The 26904-nt window shown below is 37.7% G+C and overlaps 1 protein-coding gene across 4 annotated transcripts in view; it reads left to right on the top strand.

Moving 5' to 3' along the window:
- Window positions 1-26904, top strand: part of nap1l4b (nucleosome assembly protein 1-like 4b) — a 123574-nt gene that overhangs the window by 82820 nt on the left and 13850 nt on the right. For 3 of the 4 annotated variants that reach the window (XM_063062121.1, XM_063062122.1, XM_063062123.1), the window contains exons 11-14: window positions 11712-11737; window positions 13136-13255; window positions 18331-18366; window positions 19835-19891. In XM_063062121.1, coding sequence (XP_062918191.1) covers window positions 11712-11737; window positions 13136-13255; window positions 18331-18366; window positions 19835-19891 — 239 coding nt within the window. Of the gene's footprint in view, window positions 1-11711; window positions 11738-13135; window positions 13256-18330; window positions 18367-19834; window positions 19892-24405; window positions 24446-26904 lie in introns of those variants that run through there. The other variant, XM_063062124.1, reaches the window with a different exon arrangement.

Genomic DNA, 26904 nt, shown 5'->3' with positions numbered 1-26904 from the left:
TAAAACTAGTTTTAAGTTGCTGAGATGATGGCGAAGTGTTGGGTAGAGCAGAGAAAATTGTCTCAAATAGGATGAGGCAGGGATTGCTTTGGAGGTACACTGTAGGCACTGTCATCTGGCTGATAGATTTCTGGAGAGACAGACATAAAAATAGTTCTGAAATGAGGACAGTTAGAAAATAACTATCTTAGGAATGTAACAGTTGTAAAATGCAGAGCTTTAGGATATTGCCTGCATATCAGGCTACGGTAATAGGGAGAGAGGCAATATCACAAGTGGGTGACCTGCTTGAAGGTATGGATTCAGTATTGAGTCCACAGCATAGCAATGTAGATTTACTTTGGTATTCAGTTAAACCTCTTTTAAGCAGTTACATTTGATGCCCTTGGAAAGTTTTGATGATGGAAAATTAAATTGGATAAATTACCGTTATACATAATGCAGTATACAGAATTGGAAATTAAGAAATCTGTTTTATTTGGGGTCGTTGGAAAAATAGCGGTTGAAGTTGACATCGTTAACCACTAGATTCTGCAAAGGTTCCAGAAGACTGGAAAATTGCAAATACTTCACTCTTTAAAAAGGGAGGGAGGGAAAAGTCAGAAAGTTATAGACCAGTTAGCCTGACTTTAATAATTGCTTAAGATGGAGTCCATTATTGAGGATGAGGTTTTTGGGGTACCTGGAGGCACATGATAAAATAAGCCAGAGTCAGCATGGTTTCTGAAAGGAGAAATCTTTCCCGACAAATCTGTTGAAATTCTTTGCGGAAATAGCAGGACAGACAAAGAGTCAGTGGATATTGTTTATTTGGATTGTCAAAAGCCCATGGTATTACGGGAAAGATACTAGCATGGATAGAAAATTGGCTAACTGGCAAGTAGCAAAGAGTGGGGATAAAAGGGTCCTCTCTGGTTGGCTGTTGGTGACTAGTGGTGTTTCTCAGGAGTCAGTGTTGGGACCACTTCTTTTCACATTATACGTCAGTGATTTGGATAATGGAATTGAAGGCTTTGTGGCCAAGTTTGCAGATGATACAAAGGTAAGTGGAGGGGTAGATAGTATTAAGGAAACAGTGAGTACAAAAAAATTTAGATTAGGAGAATGGGCAAAGAAGTGGCACATTGAATATAGTGTAGGGAAATGTATAGTGATTGACTTTGGTAGAAGGGATAAAGGCGTGGACTGATTTCTAAGTGGGAAGCAAATTCAAATATCAGGGGTGCAAGGGTCTTGGGAATCCTTGGCAGGTTTTCCTAAAGGTTAACTTGCTAGTTGAGTCAGTGATAAGAAAGGCAAATGCAATTGGAGGATTAGAATATAAAAGCAAGGATGTAATGCCTGAAGCTTTATAAAGCTGTGGCCAGTCACACTTGGAGTATTGTGAGCAGTTATGCAGGCATTGAAGAGGGTCCAGAGGAGGTTCATGAGAATGATTCCAGGAATGAAATGGTTAAAGTATGATGTATATTTGATGGCTTGGGGCCTGTACTCATTTGGATTTTAGAAGAATGTGGGGGAATCTCATTGAAACTATCGAATATTGGAAGGCCTAAATAGAGTAAACGTGAAGAAGGTATTTCCTATACTTGGGGAGTCTAGACCTAGAGAGTACAGCTCAATAAAGGATGCCCTTTAGAACAAAACAAGGAATTTCTTTATCCAGAAGCAGACATCCCACCCTGTAAAAACTCATGTCAGGGAGGTAGCACCATCAATTTGCGGGAGACTTCTGGGAGAGGTGGGATGTCTGCAATAGAGTAGCTCCTTAGCAGCTGGCCAGCTAGTTTAAGTAACGTTAGCTATGCTAATAAACGAATGACACCTGTTAAACTCACCTCAACATGCCTTTTACAGTCTTAACCCACCATGGACAATAGAAAAGTCATTGTTGCAAACAGTGCAGCGAGCAACACTGTCATTATTTTGGCCCCTATTGGCAGGAGTGCACTTTAGTCTGGTGACGTACATTTTTTTTTGGAACACTCTGCAATGGCGTTCTCTCTCTCGCTCTCACACTCTCCCTCGCTCGCACGCTCTTGCTTGGTTTCTCCCTCGCTCGCCCGTGTGCTCTCTCTCGTGGTCGCTCTCGCGCTCTCAGAAAAGTTGATTTCCGTGATATTGTATATAATTTGCGGGCATCGGGGAGCCACCATTAATATGCGGGAGACTCCCGAAAGTTCCGGGAGAGGTGGGATGACTGCAGAAGGCGTGAATCTATGGAATTCATTGCCACAGACAGCTGCAGAGGTCAAGTAATTGGATATATTTAAAGTTGATGTTGATAGGTTTTTGATTAGTAAGTATGTCAAAGGTTACAGGAAGAAAGCTGGAGAATAGGGTTGAGAGGGATAATAAATCAGCTGTGGCGGTGCAGACACTCTGGGCTGAATGGCCTAATTCTGCTTTTATATCTTATGTCAGATAGTCATGACCTGTCAACATTGTTATTTCATTCAGTTTGACAGTTAAGCTGTCTTGTGACTGGTATGAATTGGGTCACACTTTGTGTCCAGTAGCCTGACAGTCATTGATGCAAGTATTTCAGTTGTCTGATCCTCTGCAAATTTTCACCTATGACTTGGTTGAGAAGGCAAATTGTTTTTATTTTTTAAAAGAAGTTTATAAAAGACAGCAAATTCTGATTCTGAATTGATTTATAAATGGAGTTCAATTTCACAGTTGAAATCTTCATGGAGAAAAAAGGAAAAGAGATTTGTCACTTAAGTGCAACGGTTTGCCTTATGCATATTTATCCATCAAAAAGATTATTTTTTGCATTATAGAGTACTTTATAAGTCTATAAAATGCAAGTAGGGTGGCAAGTCACAGCATATGTGCAATAATTGTTCCCAGCACATGAATGATAAATGCAAGAATGGCATGGGCAAGGAATAAAGCCAAAAATTACTGTGGATAAGAAATGCACTGGGTCAAGGAAAGCTACCAAAACAGATGTGCTTTCTGTATGAGGTAAGCAGAAGCCGAAGCAGCTCCGAGAGATTTTGGTTGGGGATGGGAGAGGAAAGGACAGATAGCACAAGTATCTAGTCTTTGTTATGGAGGGCATTACTGATGTAGGCAGGTTCTCATAGGTCATATCCTGGACAAAGATATTCAAGTGATGAACGCTGGTTCCAATGACATGTATTAAAACTTAACTACAAAATGTTGAATAAGAAAAATGAATGAAAGGTGGAAAGGAGAAATTAGAATGGCAGTCATTAATATTTAAACAATGCATTCTGGATCAATTATGGTTCGCGGTGATTGTAGTTGGGGGTTAAATGTGGATGAAATAAATGAAGAAATAACAACATTGAGTGGAGACGACTAACTGGTCAAAATTTTTGGGACAAAAAGAAATCCATGAGCCCCTCACACTTGGATGTCGAAATGAGCTATGGGGAAGCAGTTTGAGATAGGTTGTCATAGGGAGTGGTTTTGGATGGAATGAGTGTACAAAATGTCCTAGACCTGAAATCTTAACTGTATATGCTGCGTGAGCATCACAAGTCGAGGTCTCTCATTCAACATTGCTCCTAACGTTGGTAGCCTTATAAGTATGAAATTAAGCTAATGACTCAGAATCAGGTTTATTATCAAATAGAAATATAGAAAACCTACAGCACAGTACAGGCCCTTAGGCCCACAATGCTGTGCCAAACATGTACCTACTTAGAAATTACCTAAGGCTATCCATAGCCCTCTATTTTTCTAAGCTCTTTGTACCTATCCAGGAGTCTCTTAAAAGACCCTATCATATCCAGCTCCACCATCGTCACCGGCAGCCCATTCCACACACTCATCACGCTCTGCTTAAAAAAAAACAAACTTATCCATGACATCTCCTCTGTACCTACTTCCAAGCATTTTAAAATTGTGCCCTCTCATGATAGCCATTTCAGCCCTGGGAAAAAGCCTCTGGCTAACCACACAATCAATGCCTCTCATCATCTTATGTGCCTCTATCAGGTCACCTCTCACCCTCCGCTGCTCCAAGGAGAAAAAGCTGAGTTCACTCAACCTATTCTCATAAGGCATGCTCCCCAATCCAGGCAACATCCTTGTAAATCTCCTCTGCGCCCTTTAGTTTCCACATCCTTCCTGTTGTGAGGTCTGACCAGGGTCCTATATAAGCTGTAACATTATCTCTTGGCTCTTGAACTCAATCCCACAGTTGATGAAGGCCAATGCACCGTATGCCTTCTTAACCAGAGTCAACCTGTGCAGCAGCTTTGAGTGTCCTATGGACTCGGACCTGAAGATCCCTCTGATCCTCCACACTGCCAAGAGTCTTACTGTTAATACTATATTCTGCCATTATATTTGACCGACCAAAGTGAGCCACCTCACACCTATCTGGGTTGAACTCCATTTGCCACTTCTCAGCCCATTTTTTGCATCTAATCAATGTCCCGCTGTAACCTCTGACAGCCCTCCACACTATCCACAACACCCCCAATCTTTGTGTCATCAGCAAATTTACTAACCCATCCCTCCACTTTCTCATCCAAGTCATTTATAAAAATCACGAAGAGAAGGGGTCCCAGAACAGATCCCTGAGGCACACGGACCTCCATGCAGAATATGACCCACCTACAGCCACTGTTTGCCTTCTGTAGGCAAGCCAATTGTGGATCCACAAAGCAATGTCCCCTTGGATCCCATGCCTCCTTACTTTCTCAATAAGCCTTGCATGGGGTATCTTGTCAAATGCCTTGCTGAAATCCATATACACTACGTCTACTGCTCTGCCTTTATCAATGTGTTTAGTTGCATCCTCAAAAAATTCAATCAGGCTCGTAAGGCACGACCTGCCCTTGGCAAAGCTATGCTGACTATTCCTAATCGTATTATTGCCTCTCCCAATGTTCATAAATCCTGCCTCTCAGGATCTTTTCCATCAATTTACCAACCACTGAAGTAAGACTCACTGATCTCTAATTTCCTGGGCTATCTCTACTCACTTTCTTGAATAGGGGAACAACATCTACAGTCCTCCAGAACCTCTCCTGTGCCCTTTGATGGTGCAAAGATCATTGCCAGAGGCTCAGCAATCTCCTCCCTTGCCTCCCACAGTAGCCTGGTGTACATCTAATCATTTCCTGCAGACTTGTGCAACTTGATATTTTCCTAAAGCTCCAGCACATCCTCTTAATATCTATATGCTCAATCTTTTCAACCCGCTGTAAGTCATCCCTACAATTGCCAAGATACTTTTCCGTAGTGAATACTGAAGCAAAATATTCATTAAGTATCTCTGCTATCTCCTGGTTCCATACACACTTTTCCACTATCACACTTGATTGGCCCAATTCTCTCACGCCTTATCCTCTTGCTCTTCATGTACTTGTAGAATGCCTTGGGGTTTTCCTTAATCCTCCTTGCCAAGGCCTTCTCATGGCCCCTTCTGGCTCTCCTAATTTCATTCTTAAACTTTCTGCTAGCTGTACAATTTTCTAGATCTCTATCATTACCTAGTTTTTTCTTAACCTTTCGTAAGCTTTTCTTCTTGATTAGGTTTTCAACAGCCTTTGTACACCACAGTTCCTGTACTCTACCATCCTTTCCCTGTCTCATTGGACCGTACCTATGCAGAACGCCATGCAGATATCCCCTGAACATTTGCCACATTTCTGCCGTACATTCCCTGAGAACTTCATGAAATTCATTGTTATGTGGCAGCAGTACATTGTATTGCATAATAAAAACTGTTAAATTACGATAAGATGTGTTTTTATTTTTTTTTACTTAGAGTTAAGCAAATAGTAAAAAAAGAGAGGAAAAGGTAGTGAGGTAGTGTTTATATGTTCAATATCCATTCAGACATCTGATGGCAGAGGAGAAGTAGCTATTCCTGAATCATTGAATGTGTGCCTTCAGGCTCCTGTATCTCCTCCCCATGGTAGCAATGAGATGGCCTCGTGATGGGGCTCCTGAATGATGGATGCCTTTTTGAGGCATCACTCTTTGAAGATGTCCTGGATGCCGGGGCGTCTAGTGCCTGTGATGGAGCTGACTGAGGTCACAGCATTCTGCAGCTTATTTTGATCCTGTGCAGTGACCCCCACACCCCCATCCCAGATGGTGATGCAGCCAGTTAGAATGGTCTTCACAGTACATCTGTAGAAGTTTGCAAGTTTCTTTGGTGACATTTCAAGTACCCTCAAACTCCTAATAAAATATAGCTGCTGTTGTGCCTTCTTTGCAGCTGCCTCAATATGATCCTCAGAGGTGTTAACACCTGGGAACTTGAAATTACTCACCCTTTACATTTCTGATCCCTCGATTGGGGGGGGGTGTATTCCCTCATCTTACCCTTTCTGAAGTCCCCAATCAGTTCTTTGGTCTTGCGTTGACTGTGAGGTTGTTGCTGAAATATTTTGCTCCTGTATCCCTTTTTGTCACCATCTGAAATTCTGTTAACAATATGATATGTGTAACTTCTCACAGAGTGCGCCACAGTAGTGTAGCCGTTAGTGCGAGGCTATTATAGCTCAAGGTATTTTGGAGTCCAATTCAAGTGTCCTCTGTACATGGGTGCTCTGGTTTCCTCCCACATCCAATTCGGTTAACTGGTCATTGTAAATTGTCCTGCAATTAGGTTCAGTTTAAAAAAAAATTCGGGGTTGTGGTTTGCTAGGGTGGCGCAGCTGGAAGGGCCTACACCACACTGTGTCACTTAAAAAATACATAGAAGGTGCTTTCCACTGAAAAATTTCATCCTTCACTTGGAGTAATTAATATTGAGTCACAGTTTCTCTCCAGAAAAGCTCTTTTCTGTTTACTAATACTAGCAGTTGATTCCTTTATTAGGAATTGACTGTTAAAAGGACATTCCCTGTAAGGTCTCTTTAAAAGCAAATGAAATGCTGGGTACAGGGCAATATGGCATATTTTGTTGGATTCTGAAATGTGCATTTTCTGGATTTGTCTGCAGTGACTCATTAGTGGGAAAACCGCATTTGCCCGTGTGTTCTCCCACTGATCTATTAAATAGTTACCCAACGATAAATTTTCAAAGATAGATTGTCTGAACTAATGCGGTACTGTAAAATGGATTTGGAGAACTTGCAGAACACCTGGGTTTCTTTGTTTTGTAGCTGCCTGTAAGGAGGCGAAACTCAATGTTATATATAATATACATACTTTGATATTAATTGTACTTTGAACTTTAATTCAGTTTAAATGGAATATTTCTGTTTGCAAGAGGACTTCCCTTATGATTTAATATACCAATTTTCAAAGTACAGTTAAAATGAATGGCAACCAAAACCAAGTGTATTTTTTCATATATGTTCAACTCAATTAATTCAAATATATTTTGGAGGGGAGGGGAAAAAAATTTTTCCTTGGACCAGCAATGAACTAGTTAACCTGACGTGAAATCCTATGTATTTTTTTAACCCAGCATAATCTACAGTAAGTTCCTTTTGGAAGGTATTTAAATACAGGCACCTATCTACACCTACAAAATTCTAAGCTATTTTTAAAGACGCAAATTTTAAAGATGACCTCACAATTCTTATCATTACAGCTATTAATTTAACATCTACTGAAATGGTAACTCAGTGTAGCTTTGGCACTTGATAAAATGTGATACATCTTCAGTGAAGCAGTAGGGTTTAGTTATTTCCGGACCAAGAACTGATGACTGAATGAGATAGAGAGAAGTCTGATGGAATGTTGCTTGTTTTTTATTTGTTGATCTGTTGCCTTCTTGATACACTCACCATCAGGTGTTTCCCTATAATTTTTTTAATTAAAACATTAATCTGAAAGCAATATTGCAAAGCTCTATGAGCAAAAATGGAAACTTTTCAAGAACCAGTAGCATTATTGATAAAGTGGTTATGTGCAAACAACTGAATTCTTCATGGATTTTCCATAGGTACTGCTTGGCCTGCTGAGTTCCTGCAGCGTTTTGTGTGTGTTGCTCGGATCTCCAGCATCTGCAGATTTTCTCTTATTTGTGACTTCTTCATTTTGTTAATTAGAGCAAAGGATTGTTCATATTTTACACTAATTTAAAACGATGGATGCATTCAGATTGAGGAAATAAAATCTATTTGACTGTACAATAATTCTGGGTATTCAATCTCCATACAATGTAATATTTTAAGTATTAAAGGCAACCTTCACAAAACTTCTAGTCCCCAAAAAATATCATCTTGCCAGTTTACATGTCAATTAGCCCTCCTCTTAATAACACGTTTCCTAGAGTCTTGTTAGCTTTCACGCCCATGAAGGAATGTTGAGAGTTTAAGAACGAATAAGGCATTCTCCTAGCAACAAGGAGAGTAATTTGAGGTATGTGGAATTTGATCAGCCAAGCCTTCCTTTGAACTGATAGAAAGGAATTTAATCATCTCAAAGTGCATATGAGAAATGGGTATCAGGGATTTTTAACATACCTCTTATTACAGCAAAAATTGTCAGCCAACAGGAAGTATCAGTGCTTTACTACTAATTGACTTGGTGATAACCATGACTCTTCAGATGAAACAGACAACTGAGCATGTTTCAGTGCTGGGGTAATTCATTAAGGAACCGATTCTGATCAAAGAATATGCCCGTGCAAATTGAATGAATCAATTTCACTATTGCTTCTGAAAGAAGGATCTTACCAACATTATTAAAAGCTCCATTGCAAAAGCTCATCGCCTATAAGCTTAACTTTGAAGCATCAAAAATTAAATGTCCTCACAGATTCAAAGCTTAGTTAAGATCCTAAACAGTCATGATGTATTTCATCATAAGAATGAAGTGAACATTTAATTTAAAGGTAACATCTTCAGTTTGAATACTAATCCTCACTGCAACTGAGCCATTATGTCATAGTCCTCTGTTCCCTATTTGCATTAAAGATTTTGCCACAACTTTCAAGCTTAGACTAAGTGTCTATTGTATGTGTAGGCAATGAGATTAAAATACAATGGATTCCAGTTAATTGGGTCACATCGGGTGCACATTTTTTATTTACTTTATTTAGTACAGCATGGAATAGGCCCTTCCAGCCCTTCGAGCTGCGCTTCCCAGCAACCTTCAATTTAACCCTAGCCTAAACACAGGACAATTTACAATGACCAATAATCCCATTAACTCATACGTCTTTGGATTCTGGGAAGAAACCGGAGGGCCTGGAGAAAACCCACACATTCCATGGGGAGGGGTACAGATTCCTTACAGATGATGTTGGAATTGATCCTAGAACTCTGATACCCTGAGCCGTAATAGTGTTGCGTTAGCCACTACACTACCACGATGCTTTTAAGTGGTTGCCCCAAATAGCTGAAGTTAAAGGTATAGAAACAACAAACTACTGTTTAACAGATTTATAAATTATTTAAATACAGAACAAAAAAGAACGCTGCTAAAACTACTATAGTACAATAAAACTGTATTAGTTCCTAATAGTTACTAGACTATGGGGTGACCCATTGGGGCACCCTTTGAGAGAAGGGTAATGCAATCTGATGTGGCCAGAATGAACATTATATTCCTGAATGCTATTGGTATCGCTTTGCTTTGCAAACTGAAGTAGAAAACCTCAGTTTATTAAAGAAGAACGACGCATTGCAAAGCAAATATAGCTCCTTCTCGTTTAACGAAGGACACTTTTGATGGCATCATTTCTGGTTTATCTGCCACCCTTGTGCCTCTCTTTGTCAATCTGGAGATGTGCAATCCTTTCATCCCCCGTCTTTTCATCTCTTCTGCTGTTTGTTGTTTGTCTCTGATCCTGGAGACGTGCATGCCTCTCCTTCACTGTCTCTTCTTCTCTCATCTTTTTTGTCCTGACTCTTTGATCCTGGAGTCGTGCGGCCCTGGCCTCATCCGATTCTTGTTCTCTCCCTCTCCTTGCCGCTTCTCGACGGCGTTTGGTATCATCTCTTGACCATAATGTCCCCTTCCCTCTCCACGCGGCATAATTAGGCTGACCATTTTTTTTTACCCTAATGCTGGATAGATACGAAGCAGTAACACCAAAGGATGCTGATTATTCTTGATGATGTGGTTGGTGCCCTCCTAAATGGATGTGATATAGTCACCACTGTCCTTTGACTGCAGCAAAGGGTTTTATGGGTGTCTCGAAGTACATCATTACAATAAGATTTAATTATCTCTTATTGATGGGTGGCAGTTAGATCTGTCCCAATCCTGCACATGCTGATGGTGATTAGCAGAATGTGACCCCATGAAATAGAGCTGCCCTGCCCTTTTGCTCCGGTTGGTGTCGCTGCTGAGGCTGGCTGTGCGCATGCGCTGGGCTGTCGCATCCCGATTTCCATGATGGCGGATCGGCTCTTGGGTTAAAAGGGAGCCTGTTGATTTTTGCGAATGAGCAATTTTATACAAATCTATAACCCCGAACTTTGCCTGCATTTTGTAAGTTAGCGCATTTTAATTCGATTTAGCCAAAAAAAAGTGATGCTGTAATGCACCATTCGTACTAATTGGAGGTCACAAACAGACAGAGCATGAGAGTTTTAGTAGCATATAGATTAATGGAGAAATTAATCCAGAGTATGCTGCTGATCTATTGAATGATTGTAAATAAAATTAGCGCAGACACCTACTGCAGATAATGGACTGTTTTCAAACAATGCTTTCAATGATTATATTCTCCAAATCTTCAGTTTCATTGTAACGTTTAAGATTGTCGATACCTTCAAGTTCCTCGTAGTTCCTAACTAGCTGAAGTAGTGAAATTATTTCATTTTCACTCCCAGCCTGAATGCGTGAAACCACAGTAAGTCTTGCTGCTTACTTCTCGTCAACTGTCAGTGACAAAAATCACTGCTTTTTAAACACAAATGCATGCATCTAATGCTACTGTTAAAACGGTTTGGCAGCAGTCTCCTATCGCAATTAAGCAACATAGTATCCCAAATAAACTAAGGGAATTCCAGCTTTTGTCTCGATTTGTTTTTGTTCATTAAGAGTTGTCTCAAATAGGCGGCTGTCCTGATTAACCAATGGCCCAATTAACTGAAATCTACTGTATTCTGTTTAAAATTGTCATGCATTAACTAAATGATAGAAATAAATGGGGAAAATGGAATTTTTAAAAAATGGGAATATACATGCCCCATCCAGACTGCCAGGCAGAGTTGCATCTAGCAGTGGATTTGAAATGGTATTAATAATAGTCATAGACATAGTCATACTTTATTGATCCCGATTATTTGCATACTGGCAGTTTTGAATAGTTGTAACTGTTGGGCTCACCTTTTTCTTTCACTTGGGTAGACAGGAACATGTTAATGTATTCAGCACAAATTTTGTAATTTTTTTAAAACTTTCTCCATGTTATTTTTAAAGACCTAATTGGTTAGTGATGTTAGACAGTGATATCTGTGTCCAAGCTGTGTAATATTTTGGCAGTTGTGTGCTGGAATCACTTCAGTACGTTGAATATTTTTGTCTTGAATTAAATGGTTTTACATTTGCAACCGTGCAGCTGATTACATGATTTGCATGGTGTTTTTGGTTAAAGGAGATGAGGGAACTGAGTGTGTTGTAAACAGATGCTACAAGTCTTTGAATACGATTCCTACCTGATCTTTAGATCTTATCAGGACAATATCACTACTGTCATTTTTATTTTTTTATTATTGCTTCGGACATCTCTTCCTTGCCCCCCCCCCAAAAAATTCTGCTTTTCAAACAACAAACTAATTTTATTTTAATCTTTGACATTTCAGTTTCCGGACATGGTGAGGCAGAAATGGTAAGTGTTGTTATGGGGTTCATGAGAAGAGGAGAATTGGTACATAGATCCTCATTTGAATTCTTAAGATATTATGCCAGCCTGTTCATTATTCCTTTTGTAGACTTCAGTGGTTGACTCTGAAAGATTCTGATAGGTTTTGTCACCTCTTTCTAAAGGAACAGCTCAGGATGGGCAACAAATGCTAAGCTTGTGATTGATACTCAGATCTTGGAAAAAAAACTAAAATAAAAATAATGCACTTATTTCTTGTCCTTAAATAACAATCAATGCTATTGACATGTTAATAAAATGGAATAATGAACATTATATAGTTAATGTTTCTTACAATCTTTTGGAGTCTTGTAACAGTGCTACCGACTAAACACCATAAGGAGGATTGAATTGTTGTTGAGTGGCTTGCTGAGCTGGCTTGTTCGCTTGCAGATGTTTCATTATCCAGCTAGGCAACATCATCAGTGCAACTTCAAATGAAATGTTAGTGATCTACTTTGTTCATCTTTTATGTGTCCTGTGATTTGTCTGTTTGTGTGTGTCTATATGTGCCATTTCTATTGGTTACTGATTATGTAATCCTCAGTTGGTTAGTTAAAATCAATAACCAATTAACTAACCAATTGAGGATTACATAATGGGTAACCAATAGAAATGGCACGTATATGTACACACACACACACACGCTCTCTCTCTCTCTCTCTCTCTCTCTCTCTCTCTCTCTCTCTCTCTCTCTCTCTCTCTCTCTCTCTCTCTCTCTCTCTCTCTCTCTCTCTCTCTCTCTCTCTCTCTCTCTCTCTCTCTCTCTCTCTCGCGTGCGCGCGCTCTCTCTCTCACTCACACACATCACAGGACACACAAAAGATGAATAATGTAGATCATCAACATTTAATTCGAAGTTGCACTGATGACGTTGTCTAGTTCGGTAACGAAACGTATGCAAGCTAACAAGCCAGCTTGGCAAGCCATTCAACAACAACATCCTCAACCCGAGCTACAAATCTTTTCCAACATCTTAAGAATTAACTTCTGTTTTTAAATATTTATTAACAATCCAATGTGTTACATTACTTTTAATGGAACTGACATATTTAGTGTTAAATTTTATTTCATTACCTGAGTAGTAATGGGAGTTTCTGTGCAAATAACTATTTCTACTGTTAATATGATTAATGAATTCTAGCCATTTGGTGAAACTAATTGAATAGACTGATATTCCCATTTGTGGATTATCAGTTGTAGCTCAGCCTGCATACTGATATCCCTTGTGATTTTTACCATCAAGTCGAGAGCTTACTTGAATCCTAATATTAATATTGGTGTAGATAGATCATCTACTCTATATTGCATGACATGCTAACTAAGGGTAATTGCTAACTGAGTTTTATTTTTTTTCCGCCCCAGGATGAAGATTCAGAATTTAACTTAGCCACAGATTTTGAAATTGGGCACTTTTTCCGTGAGAGAATAGTACCTAGAGCCGTTCTGTATTTCACTGGCGAAGCCATAGATGATGATGAAGATGTGAGTTTATTTCTGACATGTAATCATTAAAGGATTTTTAAAATAAATGATCAAAATAATTTAGCCTTGAGTTCCACTGAGGTGAAGCTAAGGTTGCATACAAACTATGTCATTGAGATTTTTAAAGTATTCGTGGTATTTTAAATCAACAATATAGATGTACAAACATTTGTATTTGTTAAGACATTATTATTGGAAGTTCTTTAATTGTACCAACATATAACTTTAGAGTTCTGTGGATACAATAGGGTCTTTTAAGAGACTTTTGGATAGGTACGTGGAGCTTAGAAAAATAGAGGGCTATGGGTAGCCCTTGGTAATTTCTAAAGTAAGTACATGTTCGGCACAGCATTGTCGGTCGAGGGGCCTGTATTGTGCTGTGGTTTTCTGCGTTCTTTGTTCTAATATTTGAAGTGTTCATGATAAATTTGCAACCATTGGTGATAAACCAATGCAAAGATTCAGTTCCTCAGTAACCTTTAGGGCTGAAGAAAATTAATCAGTTGGAGCAGCTGGTGTCTATTTCAGAACATTAAACAAATTATTTAGTCAGTATGAATAAACTGAACATGGGAGCTAGACTGGAAGCTAGCTAAGTTCTTCATGTTACAAATGAGGTCATATGTTATCCATGTATTTGCAGACTGATCAGTCAAAGGTAAGCCCTCATTAAAATAATGTGATGGTTATAAAGGGAAGACTTGAAAATCTCTTAAGAATCTAAATGAACCACGGTGGATTTGAATTAGAAAAAACTATCTGACAAACTGCCTCAATACTTAGAATATGAAGTTGGATGTTAGAGTTGTACGGTATGAAAACAAGCCCTTTTGTAATGACTATATTTACACTAAAACATTTTATTTCTCCTCTTACTGCCATCAACTCCCCCAGATTCTACCTCACACTAACACACTCTTGGTACTTTGATGGCCAATTAACTACCAACCTACACATCTTTGGGATGTGAAAAGAATCTCAAATAGTCAGAAGAAATGCAAGTGGCCCTTATTATTGTGTGCAAATTCGCCATAGGCATCACTGAAGATCAGAGTCAAGCCCGAGCACTGAAGCTGTGGGGCAAGGGCTTTTTCAGCTGTACCTCCTGTGCTGTTCTGAATATTCCACTTGTTTCCAAAAATGCCTTTGATAAAATTTGACATGAAAAAGCATTGCCAAAACAAATAACAATGCCTTAAAGGTTGGTGAAATGTAGTCAGAATGCTAAATGGAAATCCACAGAATTCGGTGCTCTGATCCTGATCTAACTTTTTCAGTGCACAGCATGCATATTTGGAAGGTACATAGGGAAACACTTTAAAAAATATAGGCAGAAGGTTCATCCTGGACTAGTACTGGGGCCTCAACTGTATACAGTTTCTAGTAGATAAACATGAATGAAGGCACTGAAACAGTTGCTAATTTTAACACACAAAATGTGTCAGTTGTGAAGTGGGCAGAGATATGGCAATTGGAGTTCAGTGTGCAGAAATATGAAATGGTCGTTAGCAGGAAAAATAAAACACTGCAGAGCTGTTGAAATTTTGAGGGATCAGGGTGTTTTAATCACAAAAGGCGAATAGGCAGGTACAGTTAAAAATAAGGAAATCATTGTGAGGGAAGTTGAATACAAAAGATAAGGATGTTATGCTTCGGTTAAGGCTTTGGTGAGATCACATCTGGAGTACTATATACGGTATTGGTTTCCTGAAGAATAAGTTTGTAGAAGTTCAATAGAATGATATATGGAACACGTGGATTATCTTGTGATGGAACATTGGTAATGCATGGGTGATAATCAGAACATTGATGAAGGAGGCAACTTGACTGGAACTACAAGATCTTGGGCTGAATGTGGAAAAGATGTTTTCTCTGTTGACATTACTGATTGAAAATATTTTGCTACTGACTTTTCTCGGGGTAGCAGTATCTTCGAATTTCTTAAGGCCAAGGTCAATAAGCAAGGAGTTGAAAGGGCAACAGAATGAGATAACAATATAGAAGAATATTTTAATATAATACAGTGGATTTTGGTAAATTGAGCCAACGATTATTAGACAGATACTTTATTGATTCCAAAGGAGCCTTTTTAATTAGGTTATTGACCCTGTTGCTATCACCCATGTTGATCCCATTGCCCCAGCATACCACTGCATAGAAGATTGTACTGACGACAACTGACTGGTAGAACATATGAAGGAGAGGTCTGCATACTCCAAAAAAACCTCAGTCTCCTCAGGAAGTAGAGGCGACTCTGGCCCTTCCTGTACACAGCCTCTGTGTTAGTGCTTCACTCAAGCCTGACATCCAGGTGCATCCCCAGGTACTTGTAGGTCCTCACCACATCCACGTCCTCAACATCAGTAGTAGCAGTGCAGGCTAAGCCTTCCTAAATCAGGTCGCCTGCTTATTTGGAACACTGTGCTGCTTAATTGGGACAGGAGACTGCTGAAAAGTTTCCATCTAGTGACAGTTGTGTGCATTTGCGTAACCATTAGACACTACACCGTGCTTACACCAAACAGTTTTTAAATGGCACAGTTGTGTTTGTGTTCAAAAAGCAGTGAATCTTGTCACTGATATGCACAAGAAATAAGCAGCAAGACAACTCAGAACTGTTTTGCGCACTGTGGTTTCAAGTATTCAGGTTTGGAGGTGCCAGAACTGCCAGGAATGAAAAAGAAACTATTTCAGTACTCCAACATTAGGAGCTACAAAGAATTTGAAGGTATTAAAAATAGTCTTGAATGTTTGGAGAATGCAGTTGTCTAAAGCATTATAAGAAGGCAGTCCATTATCTGCACTAGATGTCTTTGCTGATTTTGTTATTAACAGTTGATCAAAAGAATATGGTGGTGTACACTCGTCCGATAATAATTAGGAACTAATACACAGTTTTATGATACTGCAATAACATTGGTAGTAAGCTAATTTGTTCTGCATTTAATTTAAGTTGTTATTAAATTGCAGTTTCTTTTTTATACGTTTTTAACTATTTCCATGAAACTTTGGCTAATTGGACCAAAATGTACTGGTCCTTATGTGTCCCAATTAACCTGAATCCACTGTATTGCCATAATTAATATTTGCATGGGCATTGAAACAAAATGTGATTTTAGGTTCTGCAGTGAAATTGGCCAGATGTTCTTTTATGTGATGGGTCACATTTAAATCAAAAGCTTGCAACAGATCTGGAATCAAATTGGACAGATCTTTTTGCTTTTTGTAGACTGGACACTCGTAAAAAAAAAATGTTCATTTGGGAAAACAGTTGACAGATAAATGGATCTGCCAAATTTCAGGTTTTGAAACTCATTAAGTAGGTTTGGTGAACCAGAACTCTGCCATTTACACATGCTCTTTTTTAATTCACTTTGTTATTTAAATGGACAGACTTAATTTCCGCAAAAAGTATACTTTAATAAGAAATTTTGTTAAGCATTATCTTGGATGCATTGCTCTTCAAATGTTTTTAACACAACACAAAGCCAGGTATTTCAAGGGAAAGAAAAAGCACCAACATTTATGGTTAATTTTCAGATAGCTATAACATGGATGAGTGTGAGTTTTGTATTAAAAATCCAGAGAATACGATGCTGCATTATATGCCACTATTGGCAGCAGGTTGTGAGGACAGATTACTTGTAAAATACTAAATGCTTTTTTATGGTATAAATGCTTGGTCACAATATCAGATCTATAGGAACCAATGCTTGGAGGTGGTGAACAAGGAGAGTATAAAGCAGAAGAGCTTTGATAGTTCCTTAGAGCTCTAGTTACACTAATTCATCCAAGGATATTGTGATCTTTTTGGCCAGTATTTGACAAATGATTATCCTGTTCTTGTCAAACTTGACTGTTGGTTTTAAATGCAAATAATAATTGCTTAGGACAAAATTATAATTCTGTCACTTTGCCACCTGTTAAAGGACATTTGTAATTTGCTCCTACCTATATTGCAGCTGCTAGGTTGAATTATTCTCCTTTGTGGGCTGTTTGTATTAGTTGAGTACAGTTTGATGTCAATTTATTATTCCTTGCACTAGTAAAGCAATATGTTTGTGAGACTTTTAACTGGAAGTTTACACTTTGAATGGTGGTGTTGGTCTTATTAGTATCTGGCACACTTTTTGTTGCTGTTAACATGTTTCTAAGTCATCAATCCAAAACAGTGGATTATTTTGTTAGGTTAATTGTACATGCAGTTATAATTCTTCCATCCGAAAGGAAATTTAATTTTTTATCATGAAAATAATTCCCTTAACACAAATTTTTCGATGAAATGTTAAGGAAGAATCTCCTTATTGTCACTGAATTGTACCCTGATACTAGTTCTTCTGAGTTTGATTTTTGAAAATACAAGAGCATTTACTAGCAATTCATTGTAAATTGTCAGGGTCAATTTTAACACATTCATTGTAAATTGTCAGGGTCAATTTTACAGTACTAGATGATGTTGGGTTTAATTTATGCTCACTTGCAACTGTTGCAGTGATTGCTAATGAGCTAATTGCATAGAGAGTTGTAAATTGCCCAGTAAACTAAATTTTTTCTATTTTTTTTAATAAAGCATTGTCATGAGTGGATCAAAAAGAAAACTCATTTTTCTCCCTAATCTTAAGTGTTTGGACCCCCATTTTAATAGGGATTCCAGCCTGAATCATACCTAATTGGTGCAGGATTAAAGAGGCACATTTCCGATACTTAAGTTGTAGAGTTCCTATATGACTGAGCTCAGTTTCTGGACTCTGATTTTAACAAAGAAGCTGAATGAAGATGCATCCAGAATTCTGTAGTGTCAAGTCAAATAAGCCCTTTGATTTAATTCAAAATTCTTTGGAAGCAAGTTATGCAGAGTTAATGCTAATGCCTAGAAAAATTTAGTTTCTCAATGTTGAGGATCCCAATGAGCAGCTATAGTGCATGTGAAGCACGGTTCACATTCTTTTTCCAGAATTTCTTTTGTTATTATTGAAGATTTATTGTTAAGTTTTAAAATGATATCTCTGAAAGCACAAGACCTTTTAATAAACTTAAAGGATTTCATAGGCAACATGTTTTTTTTCCTTCCCCAGTATGAAGTTGAGGAGGGAGAAGAAGGCGAAGAGGAGGTAAGTAATTAGACAAAAAGTTTAGATTCTTTGGCCAATATATCAACCTTTTGAATTTTAAAACTTCCTTTAATCTTCATTATTTTTGTTCTTTGAATCCTTCCTCTGGAAAGTAAGAATTTGAATTGCCTTGATTTCCTTAATTTGAAGTGTTTTCTTAAATCAGATTACCTTAAATGATCTGATTCATTTATAAAAATTGCACGTTTCCTTTAATTTTATTTCATTAGAAACAATACAGATAATGCTTTCTTTACTTCAAGTTGGTGTGAATGGGCCTAATTGATTCTCCTAAGTAAGCCAGTGGTGTCAGACACTGTATAACTTTGCACTTAAAATACTTGCTGCCTCGCATTGTGTTACTGATCTTGATGAAACTAAAATTGTGACAGCAGAGTCCAGACAGTTTAATGAAAGGAACATAGCATTTGATAGGTTGTTATTTGATAATGCAATCAAAATTAGATGAGGGAAATCCAGGAATAAACACCAAAGCTAGTCATGGCCCATTAAAACCAATCCAAGCCTGAAGATATAATTATTATTTTCATATTGTGCCAAACTTGTACAAAACATTCTACCTCTTTTGGGATGAGACTGGAAAACCAGGGCCTGATCCAGCAGGTTTAATATACTGATATCTTGAAGGCATTTGATTAAATGCAATGCATGAGATTATTGTGCACTATTTGGGCTGAAAGAACTGGACCAAATTATCTGCAGAAGTTGTGCACTGACAATGAGGGAAAGCATCATTCTCAGAATGACTAGTTGAGTTCTATAAGGATCATTGTTTGTGCTTCAGTTGATAATTTCTAAAAATTTATTTGCAAATTGGGTGTCATATTTTAAAATTTTCAAGAGATACTAAATTGGGTGGGAAATTTTTATGACCTGAAGAGGGTGTAGAGGGATATAGATTGCTTAAGTGATTCCCAACAGAATGGTACACAGTATAATGTGAGGAATTTGAGATTAAGACTGGAAGTACAGAAAATTAAATATTTCAGGGTTAAGATGGCAATAAGGTGCAGACACTTGAATAGTTAAGTATTTAGGTATTCAGGAGTCTGCACTTCATTGCTATTTTGAAAGACTTTATTACCTTTATGCAACATTTAAAGTCTCAATAATTTAAATTACTGTATTGATAATTGGATTGCCTTCATATGTTGAAATGGCAATTTTTTTTTAGTGGGAGAGTCATGATGTGTAATGTACATTTTTTGCATGAAAAGACATCAATAATGACAATTTTCCTTCTGAGTAGGTGAAAATTCTGATAAAGCCATGCCTTAAATTGTGGGGTATGGGTGGGGAGGTTGGAAGTTGTCATAATTTATGATTTTTTTTGTTACAATGCTATGATGATCCCTTAAGAATTTGTTTTATTCACTTCAATTTGTGATATCAAGATCTGTTTAATGTCATGTATATTTTTAATAATCTGAAGCATTCTTTTTAATAGGATGATGATGAAGAAGAAGATGGAGATGAAGATGATGATGCTGAGATAGATCCTAAAGTGAGTTTTTAAGCTTCAGATTAAAAGTGTGATCATCTTGGTTTTAATTTAAACAACACTAGGGAGTGAAAATCTGAAACTAAACAGAGAATGTTGGCAATGTTGCAGGTTACACAGCTAAAGGATTTCAATTCACCTGTTGCTATTGTTATGTTAGCATTCAATTTTGCTTTTATCTACTTTCTCTTGGGCACGTATTCCTACATTTTAAAATGCTTAAATTTCTAGTACGTTAAGTCATAAAATTTTCCTCAAACCATTGAATTTCAGAGTTGCTCAAAAACATTCATTCACGTGTGCTGCTTTGGATATCCTTCTAATTATGTTTCGGAGTTGTCAGTAATGCAATAATAGATATCACATCTTTCCCTATTAAATTCAAGATTTGGCAAAAAGAGTGAGAAGGAGACTGTCTTGAAAATACATTATTTAGTTTATATAATGTCAATAAACTGAAGATCAATTGACTAAAACAATAGATTTGGTCAACATACATCAAAGTTGCTGGTGAACGCAGCAGGCCAAGCAGCATCTATAGGAAGAGCCTGAAACGTCGACTGCACCTCTTCCTATAGATGCTGCCTGGCCTGCTGCGTTCACCAGCAACTTTGATGTATGTTGCTTGAATTTCCAGCATCTGCAGAATTCCTGTTGTTTACCAATAGATTTGGTCAGTTGGTCTTCGGTTTATCTAGTTAATATAATATGGAAAATATTCTAAATTTGTATATGTATAAATTTTGGCTGTGGGGGGATGGTGGGGATGTTGACCTTTACCTAGAAAACTACCTTTCACTTCCATCACTGGTCATTATTCTAAGGCAAATGGAATCATATCAACATTTTGTTTTACTTCTTTTTGCTGATGGCCTAATTACACTGATTCCATTAAGGTTCTTTCGAATTGGACTAAAGTTTGATGAAAGCTAGGTTCAGTGGTAAATCTGGGAAATTTTAATTTTAAGTTGTTTGATTAAATGATTTTGGAAGTTGCATTTATTGAAATTAATTTCACAATTTGCAAGTTTGAGATTTTTTTGTTTTTAATTCCAATGCTTTAAAGTTCAGGTTACCATACATCAAATGAAAAGATTTTCTCTAACGTTATTAGAATGCTTTACTGGTGTACGTAGAGCTCATTGTCAGCTTGTGAATGAAATCAGTTAGATGTTGATATTAATGTCACCATAATTCATTATTTAGACCACTGTAGACCTTTGATTGTTTTTGTGCTGGCTTGTTCTTGTGTACTGGTGTAGTATGTATATTTCTAAATAACAAAAAGCCATACAGGTAAATAACAGCACATACTGATATGAGTTAAATCGTTATCCTTTTATAGTTTCCGTTTTGTTGCCTTGAGCTTCCGAGGGAACTTCATATAAAACAACCTTAACCAAACCCTGAATAACCTGTTGCTTCACTTCCCCAGTGCTATTGTGGTCATTAATTGCAGTGGCTGTGGAACATTGTTCAGAAAGTTTCAGGAGCTTTAAATGCTGTTCTCATTTTTTTTAAACCTTACCAGGTTTATTCCGCATAAAACTCTGGTCTTTACAAAAATCAGATCAAACCATTAATGATGAAACATTGACCTCAAAATTGACATTCTTATTCTTTTCTGGGCAGTCAATACTTTAGGGCAAACCTTGTGTTTAGTAAGAACAGTCCTGTTTTATTTTTGCAACCCTGCTCCTTCAGTACATGTCCTGCTAAACTTGTCTTTCAAATCAACTATTCAGTGTTCATTTCTGCAGTTGGAAAGGAGTTTCACCTTCCTGTCCCTGATACCCCAGACTGAACCTGAACTGTTTTAAAATGACAAACTGCAATGCAGTTTTTTGAGGGGGTGAGTATATTTTAACCATTGGGATTGAAGAACTATCAGCAGCTGGGTAACTTTGTTATGATTTGATTACTTTAACCCAGCTTTTTCAACTTTTGATTTGGAATCTTCAGTCCATCTTTTGTGTTTCAATTATGACATTTTCACTGATTCCACTAATACAAGACTTAATCCATCAAACCACTATTAATCAAACAACTAAGTAACTTTTATTAGATAAAAATAGTGCAGTGCATACTCCAGATGTTTTAGTTAAGTTCGAATTTCATTGTTTAAAGATGCTAAAAGAGAACCCAGTTAAATATCATCCTTTCGATGAGCAATTTAGACTTTTAAACTTGTTTGGAATTTTATTTTTCAGTTCTTTTGAAGTTGCTTTAGTCTTCCCTAAGTAAAATAGCACAATGATATTTGTAATCTTGCCTGGGGCACTAATAGTTTTCAGTTCCAGCAGCAAAGAAAACTGAAGAATTCATGAGTTGGTTAAATCAGTTCAGATAGAATAGACAGTTTTCCAGTGACTTAAGGCATCATTAAGTATAGGCCCTAGATCTGAGATAATTTACCAAAGAATCAAAAGAAACATTACAAAAAGGCACATCTAAACACTTGTATTTCCTCAGCTGCATCCTTTCATACAAATCTTTATACCCTTTCCAAATTGTAGTTCTCAGAATTGGATTCCATATTTTGCATCAAGGTTTTGTGCAGCAGTCAGGCCATTGATATTAAACTAATAATATGTTTAAAATGATCAACTCTGTTCTTCCTTAATGTCTCTGTAATAACTATCTTTAATTCTCTCACTATCTAAGATGCACATCTGAAGCGAATGATTTATCTGCTTGCAGATTTTCTAGTGCTAACTCTTTTATCTCAGAAAACGTGGGAATCTTCTTATTTAATATAGAATCATGAGGCCCTCCATTGGTCAGGGTCAACCATAGAAACTGTGTCCTAGCTGTCTGTGACACACAAGCCATAACAGTAAGATAGGAGAGCAAAGTGTTGCCCATGTACTAGGCTCACCCCCTCCCTACAGCTGTTGAATGCAAAGGAATGGCAGAGACCAATACAGTTTGGCACCAGTGGTGTCACGGGTAAAGTCACAGTAAAACTGCCATAGTGGCTCCAGCTCCGGAATTTTCCTCAGGCATTTACTTCCGAAGCCTTCCCCGTGAGTGGTATAGCCACAAGGCAGTGTAGATTTGAAATCAGAGTTTTCCTTCTCCTAGATAAGCTGCCAACCTTGGCTGATGAGCCCCCATCTGTCCAAATTGACTGGCTTAAGGTGCTAGTAACCTGCTTTTGCCCCCTTCTTCTGTCAGAGGCTATTGGAGATGCATGCCATTGGGATCATTTAGTGGGTAGTGGGAGCTTACCCACCCTCCCACCCCCTCCGGCTATAACAACCTTAAGGACCCATTAGCTCACCCCTTCAATAGCCACTCCACTTAACCTAACTTTTTTATTGGCCCTTGCTAAATGCCTAATTATGTACATCCAACATCTCCTTAAGAACTGTGGTGTGCAGAATTTCCTAACAGCCCCCATTGAACTCTCTCCCACTACGCAATCCAACGTCTCCTCAGAAACTGGTGCACAGAATACGTTTCCATAGGCGGTATACTCTGCATAACATGCTGTATTCCTCACAATTTGTGATTTGGCTATATTACATTTTGGTCTATCTACAGTTACAGTGGTGTATATCTAACACCTTTTTAATAGGCTTTTTGAAAGAGGATAAACAACTACATTTAAATAGTTATTACAAGGCAGATATTTGATGTGGCTATGCTAATGTGCAGTAGAAATGAATAAAGTGCCGGTACATTTATCCTGTTTTTCTATGCTTCATTGAACTTGCAGTCCAGTTAGAGTAGTTACAATTGTGTAAGCAATTCTACTAGAACTTTTTTCGCCTTGTTTGATATGTGGAGTTGCATAGCTACCTTTTCCTTATTGAAACAGTACAAATAGAAATGCGATTTACCATTCATCAGTAGTTTTATCTTAAATGTTTTGAATAAAATTCACATTAATACTGAACAATTGAATTATTTTAACAAGTTATTTTCTATTTGTAAATTCACTGGATTGTTGTACAGATTAAGAAATCAAGGAAAACAGTAATGTATACAACTTAAATTTTTTAAGTATTTATATTGTGAGAAGAAATGGCTAAGTTTTTAATCGCCACATTGCCATTGTTTTGGTATGTAGAAACTGGCCTGTATTTTCTGTCAGATTGGATAAGGGACTGGGGCTATTGTACCTTTAAATTGAAGTCATAAGTGATTATGGGCATGTTTTAATAAAATACACTGTGTTCAAGAATTTTACCTCTGCATTATTGAGCAAAGACTGAGACATATTTTAAATACATTTAGAGCAAAGTTTAGGTGACTAGCAAAATGTGCCTCTGTTCCAAACAGTCATTTACTTTTATGTATTTTTAATGCAAGTAAGTGTAATTGTGTAGACTTGGATTATGAATATTGGTATCCAATCTGACCAAGTCTCAGTAATTGCTGACTCTCCCTAACATTTCTTCTGTGTTGCTATGCTGTTTGGGCTCAGTATCTGGTAGGTTTGAAAACCTTTTAGAGTTTACCTAGCCCTGATTGATACTGACTTATTTTGTTCTGAATTTTCCCCTGCTTAGGTGTAATTCATGTCTCAGTAAAACAATTGTACGTTCCTAGGTAAGGGAATTTTCTGCCTTATTTCTCTGATCACCATTTGCTTAACATTTGCTCTGTATCTTTATTTACAGTTGAACTCATTAAGGCTGATCCAGTTTGGAATTCTTTTACTATTTTGATGTTTGTCTCAACAATAATTTAAGGTTGTTTTGAGTTAGCTCTGTAATTGTTTCATATAATTTCATCTTCTGGTTTGTTTTGTGGAAATTATCCCTTTCATATTAAAAGTATATATCTAAAAGTATAATTAGTTTTGTTAAACATTTTGGTGTTTAAACTGACATTGTAAACTGAATTTTAATGCTTGAAGATGCTTAAATAAATTGGAGAAAGGCTTTAAAATCACCGGTGATTGGTATTCAAATATTTCAAATGGCCTTTCTAAAACAGAAATATTTAAAAATCATCTTGGTCCAGTCTGAAGACCTGAAGTACATTTAATCTTTAAGCAGCATTTTTGTCATCATAGATGCTGATGCAACAAAGCACTGCAGTAGTTTGACACCAGTTCTTAATATTGGTAATAAGACCATAAGACATAGGAGCAGAATTGGGCCATTCAGCCCAACAAGTCTGCTCTGCCATTTCATCATGTCTGCAATTCTCCTGCCTTCTGCCTGTAATCTTTGACACCCTGACTAACGAAGAACCTATCGATATTAAATATACTGACTAGCTTGGCCTCCACAGATGTCTGTAGGAGTGAATTCCCCTCTGTCTAAAGAAATTCCTCCTTATCTCTGTTCTAAATGGGAATCCCTCTACTCTGGGGCTGTACCCTCTTGCTCACTATAGGAAACGAACTTTCCACATCCACTCTAAGCCTTTCAATATTCGATAGGTTTCACTGAGTCCCCCTAAACACCATTGAGGATTTATAAAGCCTCAGCGTTACATCCTTGCTCTTATATTCTATTCCTTGTAAAATGAGTGCTAACATTGCATTTGCCTTCCTTACCACTGAATTCCTTGCCTACAAGTTAGCCTTTAGGGAATCTTGCATGAGGACTCCTAGGTCCCTTTAACCTCTGATTTTTTGAATTTTTTCTCCCCATTTAGAAAAAAAGACTACACCTTTTCCTTTCTACCAAAGTACATGATCATCCACTTCCATACACTATATTTCTTCTGCTACTTTGCCCATTTTCCCAAGTCCTTCTGCAGACACCCTGCTTCTTTATCACTACCTGCCCCTCCACCTATCTTTGTATCGTCCATAAACTTGGCCATAAAGCCATCAATCCCATCATCTAAATCATTAACACATAATGTGAAAAGAAGCATTCCCAGCATCAACTCCTGTCAAACATCACTAGTCACCAGCAGCTAACTAGAAAAGGCCTCCATATTCCCACCCTTTGCCTCCTGCCACTCAGCCAGTCTTCTATCCATGCAGCTGTTTTTTCTGTAATAACATGGGCTCTTACCTTGTTAAACAGCCTCATGTGCAACATGTGAAAAGCTTCTGAAAATCTAAGTAAACGACATCCACTGACTCACCTTTGTGTATCCTGTCTGTTATTCCCTCAAATAATTCCAACAGTTTTGTCAGGCAAGATTTCCTCTTAAGGAAGCAGTGCTTACTTTGGCCTATTTTTATCATGTTCCTCTGAGTAGCCCAAAAGCTTGTCCTTAATAAGGGACTCCAACATCTGAAGTCAGGCTAACTGGCCTATAACTTATTTCTTGCCTCCCTCCCTTAAAGAGTGGAGTCCTCTGAAACCATTTCAGAATCTAGTGATTCTTGAAAGATCATCACTAAAGCTTGCACAATCTCCTCAGATACCTCTTTTAGAACCCTGCAATGTAATTCATCTGGTCTGTTTGACTTATCTACCTGCAGACATTTGAGCTTTCCAAGCACCCTTCTCCTTAGTAATAGAAACTGCACTCACTTCTGCCCCCGACACTTGAATTTCTGGCATACTGCTGGTGTCTTCCACAGACTTATTAAGTTCATCTGCTATTTCTCTGTCCCCCATTACTACCTCTCCAGCGGCATTTTACAGAAGTCCGATATCCACTCTTGCCTCTCTTTTACTCTTTATATATCTGGAAAAAAAATTTTGGTATCCTCTTTTATATTATTGGCTTACTTACCTTCATATTTTATCTTCTCTCTCCTTACGGCTTTTTTAGTTGCCTTCTGGTGGTTTTTAAAAGCTTCTCAATTCTCAAACATCTTCCCAATCCTCAAACTTCCCATTATTTTTTGCTATATTATATGCCCTCCCTTTTGAATACATTATTGTCTTAAGGGTGTAACTATCCTGCGCCTGCCATATTGGCCCCAGAAACTGTTCTGTCTTGCTAGTGTCCCCTTCCAATTAATTTTAGCTAGCTCCTCTCTCATGCCTCTGTAATTCCCTTTACTAAACTGTAATACTAATACATCTGACTTTAGTTTCTACTTCTCAAACTGCAGGGTGCATTCTATCAGATTATGATCATTGCCTCCT

The sequence above is a fragment of the Mobula hypostoma genome, chromosome 11 (genome assembly GCF_963921235.1).
Source record: "Mobula hypostoma chromosome 11, sMobHyp1.1, whole genome shotgun sequence".
Taxonomy (NCBI): Eukaryota; Metazoa; Chordata; class Chondrichthyes; order Myliobatiformes; family Myliobatidae; genus Mobula; species Mobula hypostoma.
Note: the sequence above shows the minus strand (reverse complement) of the source record. Positions and strands in the feature narration are given on the sequence as shown.